The sequence below is a fragment of the Hyla sarda genome, chromosome 2 (assembly GCF_029499605.1).
Source record: "Hyla sarda isolate aHylSar1 chromosome 2, aHylSar1.hap1, whole genome shotgun sequence".
NCBI lineage: Eukaryota > Metazoa > Chordata > Amphibia > Anura > Hylidae > Hyla > Hyla sarda.
Genome location: NC_079190.1, coordinates 178,489,527 through 178,507,197, shown reverse-complemented (window position 1 = coordinate 178,507,197; position 17,671 = coordinate 178,489,527). Strand labels below are relative to the sequence as shown.

General features: G+C 43.9%; 1 protein-coding gene across 5 annotated transcripts in view; it reads right to left on the bottom strand.

Annotated features, from left to right (window-relative positions):
* TFDP1 (transcription factor Dp-1) overlaps positions 1 to 17,671 on the bottom strand; it is a 99,668-nt gene that overhangs the window by 20,445 nt on the left and 61,552 nt on the right. For all 5 annotated transcript variants that reach the window (XR_008888577.1, XM_056555829.1, XM_056555828.1 and 2 more), the window contains 2 exons: positions 17,379 to 17,525; positions 4,486 to 4,554 (listed from right to left, as the gene is read on the bottom strand). Coding sequence is in view for 4 of the 5 variants with exons in the window: in XM_056555829.1 (XP_056411804.1) it covers positions 4,486 to 4,554; positions 17,379 to 17,525 (216 nt within the window). In the remaining variant the exon portion in view is untranslated. The remainder of the gene's footprint in view (positions 1 to 4,485; positions 4,555 to 17,378; positions 17,526 to 17,671) is intronic.

Here is a 17,671-nt window from a genome sequence, read left to right as displayed (position 1 = left end):
TTTTATCCACAGACTAGTATGAGGGCTTGTTTTTTGCACGACCAGTTGTCCTTTGTAATGATTTCACTCATTTTACCATAAAATGTATGGCGCAACCCAAAAAAATATTTGTGTGGGGAAATTGAAGAGAAAACCACAATTTTGCAAAGTTTCGTTTTCACGCTGTACAATTTACGGTAAAAATTACATTTTCTTTATTCTGTGGGACAATACGATTAAAATGCTACCCATGATTAACCCCTGAAGGACTCAGCGTTTTTCCTGTTTTTTGCATTTTTTCCTAATCACCTTCTAAAAATCATAACGCTTTAAATTTTGCACCTAAAAATCCATAGGATGGCTTATTTTTTGTGCCACCAATTCTACTTTTCAGTGACAGTCATTTTACAAAAAAATCCACAGCGAAACGGAAAAAAAAAATCATTGTGCGACAAAATTGAAGAAAAATTTCATTTTGTAACTTTTGGGGGCTTCCGTTTTTACGCAGTGCATTTTTTGGTCAAAATTACACCTTATCTTTATTCTGTAGGTCCATACGATTAAAATTATAGCCTACTTATATAGATTTGATTTTGTCGCACTTCTGAAAAAAAATCATAACTACATGCAGGAAAATGTATACGTTTAAAATAGTCATCTTCTGACCCCTGTAACTTTATTTTTCCGCGTTTTTGTGTTGATCGGACTTTTTGATCGCTTTTTATTCATTTTTTATGATATAAAAAGTTACCAAAAATACGCTATTTTGGACTGTGGAATTTTTTTGCGAGTACGCCATTGACCGTGCAGTTTAATTAAGGATATAATTTTATAGTTCGGACATTTACGCACGCGGCGATATCACATATGTTAATTTTAATTTACAGAGATTTTTTTTTTTTTATGGGAAAAGGGGGGTGATTCAAACTTATTAGGGAAAGGGTTAAATGACCTTTGTTAACTTTTTTTCACTTATTTTTTGCAGTGTTATAGCTCCCATAGGGACCTATAACACTGCACACACTGATCTCTTATGCTGATCCCTGCAAAGCCATAGCTTTGCATGGATCAGCGAGATAGGGGCTTGATTGCTCAAGCCTGTAGCTCAGGCTTGGAGCAATCCATCGACGATCGGACGCCGCGGAGAGAGGTAAGGAGACCTCCACCTGCGCCCCAGCTGATCGGAACATCGCAATGTCCCGATCAGCGTGACTGAGCTGCCGGGAAGCGTTTACTTTTGTTTTCAGATGCGGCGATCAACTTTGATCGCCGTGTCTGCAGGGTTAACAGCGCACGGCACAACGATCGGTGCCGTACGCTGTTAGCCCAGGGTCCCGGATATCGTTCGCAGCCAGGACCGACCCGGTGTGATGCAGGTTTTTTCACACCGGGACCAGGCTCAGGGCGTACAGGTACGCCCTGAGTCCTTAAGAGGTTACATACTTTATTTTTGTACCGCGTTAAAAAAAATCTCTAACTATTTTAACAAAATTTGTATTTTGACGACCTATAACTTATTTTTCCGTATAAATGGCGGTATAAAATCTCATTATTTGTGCCGTGATTTTATTTTTTATTGATACCAGATTTGCATATATAAAACTTAATACATTTTTTATTTAAAAAAAATTGGAATATGTGACAAGCAGCAAAATGGAGCTTCGCTTTTGTAGGCAGAAATCCTTGCACCGACCCTGGCTGGGAGTTGTAGTTTTACTCATCACAACTGCAGAACTTACAAGTGACTACAGCTCTGATGGGACATAATGAGGAAAATACACAATATCAGTGACTACAGGTGACTTCTCTATAGTCTTTCCTTATGCACCCTCATCATACATAAGGAGGATCATCCTCCTGCCAGTGGCACCCCCATCATCCAGGATGGTGGGGGTGCTAATGGCAGAAGGATGATCCTCCCAATGGATTATGAGGGTGCTACGGCCAGGATGATGGGGGTGCTACATCTGCAGGAGCATCCTCCTGCCAGTAGCACCCCCATCATCCCTGCAGTACCCCCATAATTCATCAGTAGCACCCTCATCATACATAAGGAGGATCATCCTCATGCCAGAGGCACCCCCCATAATCCAGGAGGATGATCCTGCTGATGGATGATGGGGGTGCTACTCACAGGAGGATGATCCTGCTGATGGAGGTGCAGCATCCCCATCATTCATCGGTAGCACCCCCATCATACATAAGGAGGATCATCCTCCTGGCAATGGCACCCCCCAGAGCCTCTCAGCACCACCTTTCTCCCCGTTACATTAAAACATTAAATCAGTGTTTCCCAACCAGGGTGCCTCCAGCTGTTGCAAAACTAACTCCCAGCATGCCCGGACAGCCAAAGGCTGTCGGGGCATGCTGGGAGTAATAGTTTTGCAACAGCTGGAGGCACCCTGGTTGGGAAACACTGCATTAAATACACCGTTTTGCAGAGAGGTCTCACCAGCTCACCAGTCTCGTCTTCACTTTCTCCTCTCCCCCGGCGACTCCAGGTCCAGGAATGTCTGAGGGTTGGGGAGGAATTTATCACCCATGAATCCTCAGAAGACGCAGAGCACATGAGGCAGGGACACGTCGGGGGAAGGAGCAGACGTGCGCACGGCACTTCTGTTCCCTGAAAGCATTGCAGGTCTTAAAGAGGCAGCTTCCTGGGGCTGGGGGATAGGATTTTGTGTCGGGGGCTGAAACTGGAGTGCGGCAGCCTGCAGTTCATGAAAGAAGGGCTCTTCAGCCTGGGGATGCTGCTCAGTCCGCCCCTGTCAGTGAACGAAAAATATTTTCTATAGTAGTTTTCATCCAAACTTACCAGCACAGCCCGGAATAAGGATGAAAATACCGGCTGTGCCGGCAGGTTGGCAATCGCTGTGCACATGAGGACTTGGAGGGGGGGGGGGGGGGGGAATTTGTGCTGCCGGCCGTGGTGTCACCCCTCCAGGTTGGTATCTCCCAGTGCGCTCCGCACCCCCCGCACCCGGGTCGCAATGCCACTGAGGGGACCTCCGTCCGCCATTATGGATGATTAGATCCCTGCGGTAGTGCCGCAGGCAACCAGATCATAGATTTTGCGGACAGCACTGCTGCAGATGCCGTGATCTGTATTGATCACGGCATCTGAGGGGTTAATGGCGGACATAAGCGCGATCATTCATGTCTGCCATTACTGGCAGGTCCCCGGCTGCTGGTAGCAGCCGGGACCTGCTGTGCATGATGTGAGCACCACCCCGATGCTCGTGGTCATGTATAGCACGTAAATGTATGACCTGGTGTGTTAAGTACCACCGCACCAGGACGTACATTTATGTCCTGCGTCGTTAAGGGGTGAAATAAACCTTAAAAAAAAAAAAAAAAAACACACTATGCATGTTCCCTGCAGTTAAGTCGGGCTGTTCAGGACCGCCACAGTGAAAACCCATCGTCCCTACCTGCCTCCTCTCCGTCTGATCAGTGATCTGCTGCTCCATGCCTGCGGCTGTAGCAGCAGAGCGCCGATAACACTGATCAATGCTATGCTATGGCATAGCATTGAACAGTGTATGCAATCAGAAGATGGGGGGACAAAAAATAAAAAATAAAGTTAATGTGATTTAACCTCTTCCCTAACAAGTTTGAATCACCCCCCTTTTACAATTAAAAAAAATTTAAACAAAAATACATACATGTGGTATCGCCGCATGCTTAAATATCCGAACTATAAAAATATAACGTTAAACCACACGGTCAATGGCGTATATACCAAAAAAGTCCAAAATTGCATATTTTTGTTTATTTTGTATACCCTAAAAATATAGCCCCATATGCGGATAAAATAAAAAAGTTATGGGGGTTAGAAGAGGACAATTTTAAACATACTAATTTTGGTGCATGTAGTTATAAAGTATAAATAAAACCTACATAAATTGGGTAATCTTATAATCATATGGACCTACAGAATATAAAGGTGTAAATTTTACAGAAAAGTGCACTGCGTAGGAACAGAAGCTACTAAAAATTATAAAATGGCATTTTTTTTATTACAATTTTGTCCCACAAAAAAATGTTTGGGGTTTCGCCATAGATTTTTGGGTGAAATGACTGATGTCAGTAAAATTGGTAGTGCATAAAACATGCCCTCATGTAGGTCTGTAGGTGGAAAACTGAAAGTATGATTTTTAGAAGGTGAGGAGGAAAAAACGAAAGTACAAAAACTGAAAAACCCTGAGTCCTTAAAGGGTTAATTTCTATGGCAGACATTTTCGCTGTGGAAAAAAGTGCAGTGCAGCAGAATCCAGTTAAAAACAATGGAAGTCTGCTGCAATGAAATTTCTGAGCAGAATTTTTCCACCCGATTCCACTCAGAGCTTTTTTTACATGTGAATAAGACCTTAAGGACTGCTGAAAATGTTGTAAGTGCTACAGAAAGTAGCATTGGCAATTTTGTGTTAGAACAGGTATTTTATAACTATATAAATCAGTTATGTAAACAAATTAAAAGCAGCTAACTACGCATGTTTAGTTTACCTGTAGTATAAGTTCCTGTAGCTGGGACTGTTTTTGTTTTATTCTTTCAAGACGTCTTTGTCTTTCAACCTAAGAAAGGAAAATGTAAGCAGCTTGTAAGAGAAAAAGACCCAAGTTGTCACACATCCAATAAAATAATAGAAACACCAAGGAAGAAAAAAGAAGCAGTGTATGCAAAGTTATAATGAAGTACCCAATAAATCTCATCTGTATACACAGAATATGATATAAATGTTATTGTTAGGGATACACCGAAATTACGGCCACCGAAAATTATCGCCCGAAAATGCCCCCATCAGCCTTTTCGGCTAAGGGGATTTCCTGATGATGATTTAGGTGGGTGTGGCTTTCAACTTCCACACTACAGTGTGAGGTGCAGAACTGCACACAGGCACCTCACACCAGCACTACACTGCCTTATCCTCCCGGTGCCGTGGGAGGGAACTCCCGCAGTCTGTATTCCCTGCTCCAGATACCACCACCATGCCCAACCCAATCCCCGGTCTCGTGCAGCACGGTGCAGGCCCTCAGTTACGGAGCCCACCGTCACTCCTCCCAGCAGTTCCGAGCGCTGGGAGGAGGTGACTTAACCCTTACACGGCTGGCCGACATGTGTGTATACGGCGCAGCCGTACGGTGGGCATATGACGCGAGCTCAGCTCGCTTCATACTGGCTAATGCCAGAAATCACTGACCCATGTGATGTCCGGCATTAGCTTTTAAGACGCCGTGATCAAAGCCGATTGTGGCGTCTAAAATGACAAAAACAATCTGCGGTAGCAAAGTGGAGCTGAACGGGACACCTGCGGGGGTCCTGATGAGTAGAGGACAGGCGGAGGTTCCCTACCTTCGTCCGTCTTGTGTGATCGGTGGTAATGGAGCACCGATAATGATTAGGCTTGGTTCACACCACGTTTTCAGACATACGGGAACGCATACGGCTGGGGGGGGGAGCTAAAACCAGGCTCTCAAGTGTCCTTGCCATATGCCGTCCGTATGTAATACATTTCAATGAGCTGACCAGAGTGAAACGCTGACTCCGGTCTGCTCACAAGGTGGAAAAAGCCATGTGTGAGATTCCAGCAGACGGACTGATCACACGGTACCAGAAGCAAGGTTCTTGACTTGGTAAGAGACACAAAAAAATGGTATTCCATTTAATTAAGACCAATTTGGATAATGTGGATGGAATTATACCATTTAGATTGGCAAATACATTAATTAAATAAAATTAACTCCATATTGAGATTATAGTTTTAGAACATTGCGAGACTTCATTCTACCTGCAGAAGAATCAAGACTCAATCTATCAAAGCATTAAATAATTGCTTAGACATTGATAGAATTCCTACTCGCCAAGCTAAGTGTTATAAGTATATTTCCCACACAGGAAACTTGTTTCAAGTTTTTCCTCCTAAAATATAGTCTAGCGAGATCATAAAACTCTGCTATTTGTCTTAATGTCTTACCAAGATCATGTATAGAAAATAGTCCAGAATAAGTGGAAGTATCTCATAGTTCTCCCATGTTTATATCCTTTGATGGATTTCCACATTCACAAAGTCATGTGATTTGTAGTTTCAACCACACACCTGGTTCCGGACTCTACGCGCTGGTTGTCACACCCTTGGGTACAGTGGTCCCTACATTCCTGTTTTACTTCTCACTCCAGAGGGGTCTCCCTTCTGATACACAAGTCCCTCAGGTGGGAGCCCCGCCACTCTCCGGTAGATCCTGAGGGTAGATTTCTCTTTATATCCTGCCTTATAGAGTGTACCCCCTAAGTTATTTTGGGCATTTATGTCCCCCCACCTGGTGATCTCACTTTAGTTCATCAGGCTGCTATATACGCTGCAACATTTCCGGAGGCAAAGGTGCTCTGTATGGGTGATTTTAATAATGTGCTTGATACTTCATTAGATAGAAGGGAGCTGGGTGCTATTCCACAGTCATCGCCCACGCCCTTTGCTGCACTACTTGGTGAACTGGGGTGGCATGACATTTATAGGCATATTTACCCTACCACACGCACTTATTCCTGTCAGACTCCCTATTCGACTCCCTATCACGTATTGACTTAATGTTATGTGACACTTCCCTACTGCCCTTTGTGACCTCAATAGCTTATGTGACCCGGGGAGTGTCGGACCACTCGCCTCTGTTGCTCGCCTTGTCCCTCCCTGGCCCTCCCCTGCTTAGAAGCTGGAAACTGAACCCCTACTGTCTGTCCCTCTTCGGCCCTCATGAGGGTATTCCGGTTCAACTGAATGTGTTTATGTCCGATCACAGCGGCCATGGGGATCGCCTGCTAGTTTGGGAGACAGCCAAGGCGTTCCTGAGGGGATGTCTGCAGTCGGCCATCTCCTTTATTAAGAGAGAATCGGCGAGGGAGGAGAGCGAGCTGGAGAACCATTATGTTTTAGATCCCTCAGAGACGTCTAAAGACGCCTGGCTAATGGCGGGTCGTCAGTACTTACATTGTCTTCAGGAAAAAGCTGCCCGTAAGTTATGCTTTAATCGCAGGTGACCTTTGAGCTGGGCAATCAACCCAGCAAACTGCTGGCGCGTCTTATACACCAAAATTCGGTTTCCCCGACTGTTTTACAGGTCAGGGACTCGAATGGTTCCATATTATCAACTACCTCACAGATTTCTGACAGGTTTGCCGCTTTTTATACTGATTTGTACACCTCGATGACCACCTACTCGATTCCAGAATTATCTGAGTACCTTGCTGACATTACTTTCCCTAGACAATCGGCTGAGAGTATGGCCTCCCTTGAGTCGGGCTTCACAATTGAGGAACTGGAGACTGCTTTGGGCGCCCTGGCGAGAGGCAAGTTGCCACTCCCTGATGGCCTACCACTAGAAGTGTATAAGCAATACAGGGAGCAGCTGGCTCCTTGTTTGCTGTCCATGTATAAGGCGGCCTTTGCCGCAGACGCTTTACCTGATTCTTTTTATGATGCCTCCATAGTTGTCATTCTGAAGCCTGACAAAGCTCCCCTTGACTGTAGCTCATATAGACCGATCTCCTTGCTTAACTTAGATTACAAGGTTCTCACAAAAATGCGAGCCATTAGACTTAACAGTGTCATTCTTGAAATTATACATAGCGATCAGTCAGGCTTTATGCCGGGCCGCTCTACCTCATCTAACATTCGCAGTGTCCAAGTACTCACAATTGGGGGTTTCGGGCTTCTCTAGACACTGCTAAGGCCTTCGATTCTGTAGGGTGGCCTTACCTACTAGAGGTCCTGCGCAGGTTTGGGTTCGGTCCCAATTTTATCAAATGGATCGCGCTGGTATATAGATCTCCGAAGGCCAGAATGTTGATTAATGGGACCCTTTCACCGTATTTTTCACTCTCTAGAGGCACGCGACAGGGCTCTCTCCCTTGCTATTTGCTGTCGCTATAGAGCCACTGGTGCTTCGGATTCACCAGCATGTTGGTTTCTTTGGAATACCTGTTGGCAGCCGGGAGGATAGGGTTGGCCTGTATGCCGACGATATGATTCTATTTTATGTCTCGCCCCACTGTCACTCTCCCTCTTAGTATTGCCATTATTGATCGATTTGGCACCTACTCGGGCCGCAAAATTAATTGGGGCAAATCAGTGTTTATGCCCCTAAAGGATTGAACTGGTGGTAAGGTTATGCACGGTCTTAGAGTGGTCACTAGCTTTAAGTATTTGGGCATCATTAACAGGACATTTGGTGATGATCACTAGTCTAATATACTGCCTCTACTTCCCTATGGTCGTGAGAAGTTCAGAGTGTGGGCCTCTCTGCCACTCTCAGTGGCGGGACACATACACCTTGTTAAAATGGTGATCCTCCCCAAATGTCTTTATTTACTCGAACACGCTTCCGCAGTAGTACCTAAATCTTTCTTTGCACACATTCACGCACTTTATTCTCCCTTCATCTGGGGAGACAACAGGTCTAAGCTCAAATTATCTATACTGCAGAGATCTAGGCATCAGGGTGGTATGTCTTTGCCTGATCTACACCTATATTACCTTGTGGGACAGTTGCGATATCTTAGACACTGGGTCGCTCTGGACCCGTTGCCCAATAGTGAACATCATCTAGCTCATGTTCTGCATCTGCACCATCTATGGACAGTTCTGGAGGGTAAGTCGAACCAGGGGGGTGCTTGGCTGCCACTGCATAAATTAGTCCAACACGTTTGGACGGCGTCCAAGCATTTATATGCCTATACTGACGCACTACTGGATAGGCAATTATGGTACGATCCCCTACTGCCGCATTTTCCTTCTCACCTAGACCCACAGTTCTGGAGGTCATTTGGGATCCTCACGTTGGGTGATACTTGTGACGACTATGGCTTTAGGTCCTTTCAGTTCTTCTGGGACACTAGGGGTATCCCACGTCAGGCATTCTACCGTTATCTCCAGCTCAGGCACGCGTTCTCTGCTCAGTTCCCAGTCTCCTCGACTCCACTCTCTCATTTCCCACTCATAGGTATTTTAACCACACAGGGTCCTAGAGGTTTGATATCTGCATTATACACCTCCTTGCTAGGTGCCAAGATGGAGAGGGAGCCTCTTCTGGTGGAACCTCGCTGGAAGTCCTCTATACCCGACTTGACTGATGAGGAATGGGATACTGCCCTCTTCTCTCACATGTTAAGTACCACCGCACCAGGACGTACATTTACGTCCTGCGTCCTTAAGGGGTTAAAGTCCCTTAAATTTTACTTACTCACTTTTATACATACACACACTCACTAGCTCAGACAATCGATAGATATACTTGGTTTTATAGTTGCCAAACAGCACCTCTGTCTCTTCATAGCCTGGAAGTGCCACTGTGCCTCCAGCATATACTGATCACCGAAGAGCATTCTGGGAGATGTAGTTATGCAACACCTGGGAGGTACGCAACTACAACTCCCAGCATGCAGAGACAGCTGTTTGCTGTTTGGAGATCACTGTGCAGTGGTTTCTAAACTATGGCCCTCCAGATCTTGCAAGACTACAAATCCCAGCATGCCAAGACAACATACTGCTGTGTGGGCATGCTAGGAGTGGTAGTTTTGCAAGATCTAGAGGGCCACAGTTTAGAGACCACTGTATAGTGGTCTCCAAACTGTAGCCCTCCAGATGTTGCTAGGCAACTGACCCACCCACAGTAGGCCGGGGAGAACGAGGAAACTGACGGGGACCGGTGCCGAAGTCCACTTAGCCATCTGCGGCGGCAGTAATCGGTGGCACCAGAGGATGGCGATCCCATTGATCTGTGTGCTCTGCGCTCGATTGATTCAGAGCGCAGGAGCCACCGCAGCAGGAGAGGTAAGCCCTCAGGCTAACTCAGTAGTGGAACTCCCCCCCCCCCCCCCCCCCCCCCCACACTGGAACACCAGGGACAGGATAAAAAGGCACCTTTAGACGCCACTGTAAAGTTGGACAGCAGCGATCTAAAGGGCCGCGTGTCAGCTATTAACGCCGGCCCCCAGCTACAGGAATCAGCTGGGGGCCGGCCAGTATAACGCGGGCTCGAGTCGGGAGCCTGCGTCATACCCAGTTAACGGCCATTGGACGAGCATAGGTGTTTGACGAATTCTCATAAAATTTGAATGGGGAAAATAAAAAATAATAAATAAAATAAAAAATTCACTATAATGCTGGTGTTACTCAAAAATTTTTATTTTCACAAGGGAAAAAAAAAAAAAGGCCCCCAAAATGTGTAACCCCATTTCTTCTGAGTATATAAATACCCCATATGTGGATGCAAAGTGCTCTGCTGGCGCACTACAATACTCAGAAGAGAAGGAGCACCACTGGACTTTTGGAGAGAAAATTTGTCCGGAATTGAAGGCCACGTGTGTTTATAAAGCCCCCACAGTGCCAGAACAAGGAATCCCCCCCCCCCCCCATGTGACCCCATTTTAGAAACTACACCCCTCACGTAATGTAATAAGGGGTACAGTGAGCATTTACGCCCCACAGGTGTCTGACAGATTTTTGAAACAGTGGTCCGTGAAAATGAAAAATGTAATTTTTCGTTTGCACAGCCCACTGTTCCAAAGATTTGTCAAACGCCAGTGGGGTGTAAATGCTCACTGTACCCCTTATTACATTCAGTGAGGTGTTTAGTTTCCAAAATGGGGTCACATGTGGGGGTGTCCACTGTTCTGGCACCACAGGGGGCTTTGTAAATGCACATGGCCCCCGACTTCCATTCCAAACAAATTCTCTCTCTAAAAGCTCACTGGTGCTTCTTCTCTTCTGAGCATTGTAGTTCGACCGCAGGGCACTTGATGTCCACACATGGGGTATTTCCATACTGAGAAGAAATGGGGTTACAAATTTTGGGGGGCATTTTCTCCTATTATCCCTTGTAAAAAATTAAAATTTGGGGAAAACCAGCATTTTTGTAAAAGATTATTTTTTTCAGTTACACATCCAACTTTAACAAAAAGTTGTCAAACACCTGTGGGGTGTTAAGGCTCACCCTACCCCTTGTTACGTTCCTTGAGGGGTGTAGTTTCCATCATAGTATGCCATGTGTTTTTTTTTTTTTGCTGTCCTGGCACCATAGGGGCTTCCTAAATGTGACATGCCCCCTAAAAACCATTTCAGAAATACTCACTCATTCTCCAAAATCCCATTGTCGCTTCTTCCCTTCAGAGCCCACCGAACACTTGACATACACATGAGGTATTTCCTTACTCGAGAGAAATTGGGTTACAAATTTTTAGAGGATTTTTCTCCTTTTACCTCTTGTCAAAATTCACAAACTGGGTCTACAAGAACATGAGAGTGTAAAAAATGAAGACTTCGAATTTTCTCCTTCACTTTGCTGCTATTCCTGTGAAACCCCGAAAGGGTTAACAAACTTAATGAATGTTATTTTGAATACTTTGAGGGGTGCGGTTTTTATAATGGGGTCATTTATGGGGTATTTCTAATATGAAGACCTTTCAAATCCACTTCAAACCTGAACTGGTCCCTAAAAAATACTGATTTTGAAAATTGTGTGAAAAATTGGAAAATTGCTGCTGAACTTTGAAGCCCTCTGGTGTCTTCCAAAAGTAAAAACATGTTAACGTTATGATGCAAATATAGAGTAGACATATTGTATATGTGACTCAATATAATATTTGGAATGTCTATTTTCCTTACAAGCAGAGAGTTTCAAAGCTAGAAAAATGCAAAATTTTTCATCAATACCGTATTTATCGGCGTATAACACGCACTGGCGTATAACACGCACCCCCATTTTAACAGGGAAATTTAAGTAAAAAAAATTTAATGTAAAATAAATTACTTGGACTAAATGCCACATCATCCCCCCACTTCGTTTTCTTCTGCACCTCAGTTTGGTCCCGTCCCCTCCAGTGCCACATCATTCCTTCCCTTTTATCAGTCCCTGTGCCACATTTACCCCTCTCATCGCCACCCCCCCCACGTCTCATCATTTCCCCGTCATAGACCACCACTAGCCATACAGACATTAAAGGGGTATTTCAGCAAAAAAAAAAATTTTAATATATCAACTGGCTCCGGAAAGATAAACAGATTTGTAAATTACTTTATTAAAAAATCTTAATCCTTCCAATAGTTATTAGCTTCTGAAGTTTTCTGTCTAACTGCTCAATGATGATGTCACGTCACGGGAGCTGTGCATGATGGGAAAATATCCCCATAGGAGCTGGACAGCTCCCGGGGACGTGAGTTATCAGAAAGCAGTTAGACAGAAAACAGCAACTCAACTTCAGAAGCTAATAACTATTGGAAGGATTAAGATTTTTTAATAGAAGTAATTTACAAATCTGTTTAACTTTCCGGAGCCAGTTGATATATAAAAAAAGTTTTTGCCTGAAATACCCCGTTAAGCATTTAGTGCCTCCCCCCACCATAATTTCCCCCAGTATCATCATCCCCCCACCCTGTCTCATCAAGTCCCCCCTAATCATCCCCCCCCCCCCCCCCCCCAGGAAAATAAACAAAACTATAAAAAGCGGGGGAAAGGGGGAATGATGAGGGAGGTAGGGAAAATAAAAAGTAAAACTGTCACTTGTTTTCTCCTGCACTATTAACAGTTACTGGTGGATAGTGGGGGAGACGCTGATTAAAAGGTAGCGCAGATCCGGACATGGTAGGGCTCATTTTAATCAGCGTCTCCCGCACTAACCACCAGTACCTGTGGATAGTGCGGGAGAAAACAAGTGAGCGGGGAGGAGACGCCGCTGGTCACTGATTGAAAGTGGCCGCGGCCGTGCTGCTAATACTTAACAAGCAGCCGCTGCTGCGGCCGCTTTAAATCAGTGACCAGAAGATTTATCGGTGTATAACACGCAGGCAGACTTTTTGCCTTAAACGTAAGTTTTAAAAGTCCATGTTTTACGCCGATAAATATGGTAAATGATGCAAGTATCGACGAAGATGTCACGAAAAAACTCTCGGAATCAAATTTATAAGTAAAAGCATCCCAGAGTTATTAATGCTTAAAGTGACAGTGGTCAGATTTGCAAAAAATGCTCCTGTCCTTAGGGTCATAATGGGCTCCGTCCCCAAGGGGTTAAAGCTCAGAATTTTTTCTAACCCCTTAAGGGCTGAGCCCTTTTTCACCCTAAGGACTGAGCCCTTTTTTTGCAATTCTGATCACTATCACTTTATCCATTAACTCTGGGATGCTTTTACAGTTTATTCCGATTCAGGGAATTTTTTCGCAACATATTCTACTTTAACATAGTGGTAAATTTTCATCGTTACTTGCATCCTTTCATGAAACTTTTTAATTTTCTAACTTTGAAACTCTGATTGTAAGGAAAATGGATATTCCAAATAAATTATATATTGATTCACATACAATTGGGGAGATTTATCACAAACATAAAAAAAAAAAAAAAAAAAAAGAGTTTCCCAGTTGCCCACAGCAACCAGAGTGCTTCTTTCATTTTGCAGAGGCCTTGTTAAAAATGAAAGAAGTGAGCTGATTGGTTGCTATGGGCAACTTTTCCTCTGGACTGGTTATGATAAATCTCCCCAAACATGTCTACTTTATGTTTGCATCATAAAGTTGAAATGTTTTTACTTTTGGAAGACATCAAAGGGCTTCAAAGTTCAGCAGCAATTTTCCAATTTTTCATGACAATTTCAAAATCAGAATCTTTTAGGGACCAGTTCAGTTCAGTGGATTTGCAGGGCTCAGGTTAGAAATACCCCATAAATTACCCCATTATAAAAACTGCACCCCTCAAAGTATTCAAAATGACATTCAGAAAGTTTGTTAACCCTTTAGGTGTTACACTGGAATAGCAGCAAAGTGAAGGAGATATTTCAACATCTACATTTTTACACCCGTATGTTCTTGAAGAGCCATTAGGGGTAAAAGGAGAGAAATCCCCCAAAATTTGTAACCCCATTACTCTCGAGTAAGGAAATACCTCATATGTGGATGTAAAGTGCTCCGTGGGTGCACTAGAGGGCTCAGAAGGGAAGGAGCGACAATGGGATTTTGGAGAGTGAATTTTGCTGAAATGGTTTTTGGGGGCAAAAAACCCACATGGCATACAATTTTGGAAACTACACCCCTCAAGGAACATAAGGGGTACAGTGAGCCTTAACACCCGACAGGTGCTTGATGACTTTTCGTTAAAGTCGGATGTGTAAATGAAAATTTTTATTTTCTCACTAAAATGCAGTTTTTCCCCCAAAATTTCACATATTTACAAGGGGTAATAGGAGAAAATGCCCCCCAAAATTTGTAACCCATTTCTTCTGAGTATGGAAATACCCCATGTGTGGACATCAAGTGCTCTGCTGGCAAACTACAATGCTCAGACAGGAAGGAGTCACATTTGGCTTTTGGAAAGCAAATTTTGCTGAAATGGTTTTTGGGGGGGCATGTCGCATTTAGGAAGCCTCTATGGTGCCAGAACAGTGGATTGCCCCAAATGTGACCCCATTATGGAAACTACACCCCTCACAGAATTTAATAAGGGGTGCAGTGAGCATTTACACCCCACTGGTGTTTGACAGATCTTTGGAACAGTGGGCTGTGCAAATTAAAAATGAAATTTGTCATGTATGCTAGGAGTTGTTTTGCAACAGCTGGAGGCTCCGTTTTGGAAACACTGCCGTTCACATGGGAGCAAATCTGAAGCTGTTGCAAAACTACAACTCCCAGCATGCACTGACAGACCGTACATGCTGGGAGTTGTACTTTTGCAGCAGCTGGAGACACACTGGTTGGAAAACCTTCAGTTAGGTTCTGTTACCTAACTCCGTATTTTCCAACCAGTGTGCCTCCGGCTGTTGCAAAGCTACAACTCACAGCATGTACTGATCGCCGAAGGGCATGCTGGGAGATGTAGTTATGCAACAGTTGGAGGTACGATACTCCAACTTCCAGCATGGCGAGACAGCCGTTTGCTGTTAGTACATGGTGGGAGTTGTAGTTTTGCAAGATTTAGAGGGCCACGGTTTAGAAATAGTGATATCCAAACTGTGGCCCTCCAGATGTTGCAAAACTACAAATCCCAGCATGCCCAGGCTGCAAACTGCTGGGTGGGCATGCTGGGAGATGTAGTTTTGCAAGATCTAGAGGGCCATAGTTTAGAGACCACTGCACAGTGATCTCCAAACTGCAGCCCTCCAGCTTTGCAAAACTACAAATCCCAGTATGCCCAAACAGCTTTTTGGGCATGCTGGGAGTTGTAGTTTTGCAATATCAGAAGGGCTACAGTTTAGAGACCACTGTATATTGTTCTCCAAACTGTAGCCCTCCAGATGTTGCTAGGCAACTCACCGACTTCCGTAGTTTGTAACAGGGAGCCAGCCGCATCGTCATCGCCACCCGTTGCCGATGACAAGTGACCTCCGGCGCCGGTCACAGTCTGTTCCCCTGTTCTGCCTTGACTACTGTGGGTGGGCAGAACCTGGAAACCGAACTTTAACCCCACCCCCCCCCACCCCCCAAATCTGCTATTGGTCGGTCAGGGGGATCGTGGGTGTCTTGGACACCCCCGATCCCCCTTATTTTCAATGTCACCGGAGACCCGAAACCGCTGCAGATCGCCGGTCTGAACTGGACCCCCCTCGGCGATGTGCTGGGATGCCTTCTGAATAATTTTAGCAGGCATCCCGGTACGGTCCCCGACCAGCTAGCGGGGACCGAAATTTCCATGGACATACCCATACGCCCGCATTCCTTAAGGACTTTAGAAACGGGGGGCATATGGATACGACTGCACTCCTTAAGGCGTTAAGGGCAGGAGGGGTGTTAGGAATAGTTAGGGAATATAATCCGAATTCGAAAATATGGTTTAATGACCAGTACTGTTTAAGCAATCCTCTATTCACAGAGGATCAGGAAGGACAGGTAAGTCCCCCCAGGGATTACCGGCTGATAGCAGATGGGATTTGCTGGTTATGACGTGGACCCAACCCGCGTCACATTTCCCTTACCCGACCCATGACGTATCGGTATGTCATAGGTCGTGAAGGGGTTAAAGGGGTGGGTAGTTTAAAAAAAAATATAATTGTAAAAGTGTGTTTTTTTTTTAAACATAAAAATGCCCCTTCTATAATAAAAAAATAAATAAATCAAATCACCCTTTTTTCTATTTTTCTAATAAAAAACAAAACACAAACACATTTGTATCATTGTGTCCAGAAACGTCTGAACTATTTAAACAGTTTATGATCCTGTATGGGGAATGGCGTAAATGTAGTTGTAATTGCCGATTTGTGGTTAAATATCAGGGGGGGAAAAAAAGGAAAAATGGCCACTGTCAGATACAAAAAACATTTAACCTTAAAACATTAACCTTTCTAATATACTTCAAAATCATTTTTTATTTATTTTTTTAAATGGAAATCATGGCTTATAAAATCATGGCTTTGTCCAAGCTGAAGGACAGGCATTGACAAAGTCCAGTGAGGATGGGCTAGCACTCATCTGTGCTCCCTCCTGTCCAATAGGACAGGGAAGAGCACAGATGAGTACTATCAGAAAGAGCGCATACAGGAGTGCTCTCCCCTTTTCATATAAAAATCTGTATGTGGGCGGAGCTTCTGGCTGTACAATGTTTGTTTTGAACTTAATTTCCCAGTAGTCATTGGTGCAGGCGCTCATTACAGTGCTGCATAGTGCAAGCTATCCAACAGGAGAATCTAATATAATCTCTCCTCACACTCTAATGAATAATATCCCCCTCTTCTGCCAAATGAATTTAGTGTTAGACTGTAATAAAGAAGCTATAGCAGTACATAATATTATATGAAGTATATTTACCTTATCCTGGCCTGTGAATATTCAGCCAGACTAACTCATACACATTTATTGCAGTGAATGATATATATATATATGGCAGCTTCTGATAGGCTAGTGTAGCAGCTGTATATGCTGCAGTCTATTTGGCTGTATAATTACTGTGTGTGAGGAGAACTGAGGCACCGAGCATGTCTGACGAGAAAAGACTAACACCTACAGGACGTATCCCATGGCAACAAGCAAAATACAAGCAAACATCCAGTCTATATTGGTAGAGCTGCCTTTCAAAAACTGTTGATTTCTGAAAATTACTTTTATTTGCAAATAGGTTTCATTTTACATAATGAATCAGTTTAGACATTTTTTCATGGTAAAATCCCTTTAAGAGGTTCATTAGAGACAAGCAATTTTCCCTTCAAATATCCAACTGCTGATGAGCCTATAAATGGTTAGAATCAGGTAATGGAGATACACATTTTATGAAAGATAAGATGCACTTTTTAATGCACAAATAGTAAATTCAAATGTAGTTGTGCATATGCCTTGCTATGCTCTTCAAGGAAGAACACATGTTAAAATAAGCAGTATAAAATACTAGTGTGCAAATTAAATTAGGAAGACAAACATTCAACAACCAGACATACCTCTAAATTTTGACATTCCTGAGCAGAGTTTGTCGGTAGACCAATCCACTTTATTTCCTTTTTTTCTTTAGAAATAATGTTCATAGCCATAAGCACATTTAATGCATCATAAACACGTCGTCTTATGTTCTTCTGGTCATATGCTTGCTGTAAATGAGAAAGTTTACAAAATCTAAAAAAAACATACAACGTGTGACCAATCTAACACAACAATTCTGTTTAACTATGACACCTTTAACAAACATGAAGAATAAGAATGCAAACTCCGCTCCGTGCCCTATGACTGGCGATGC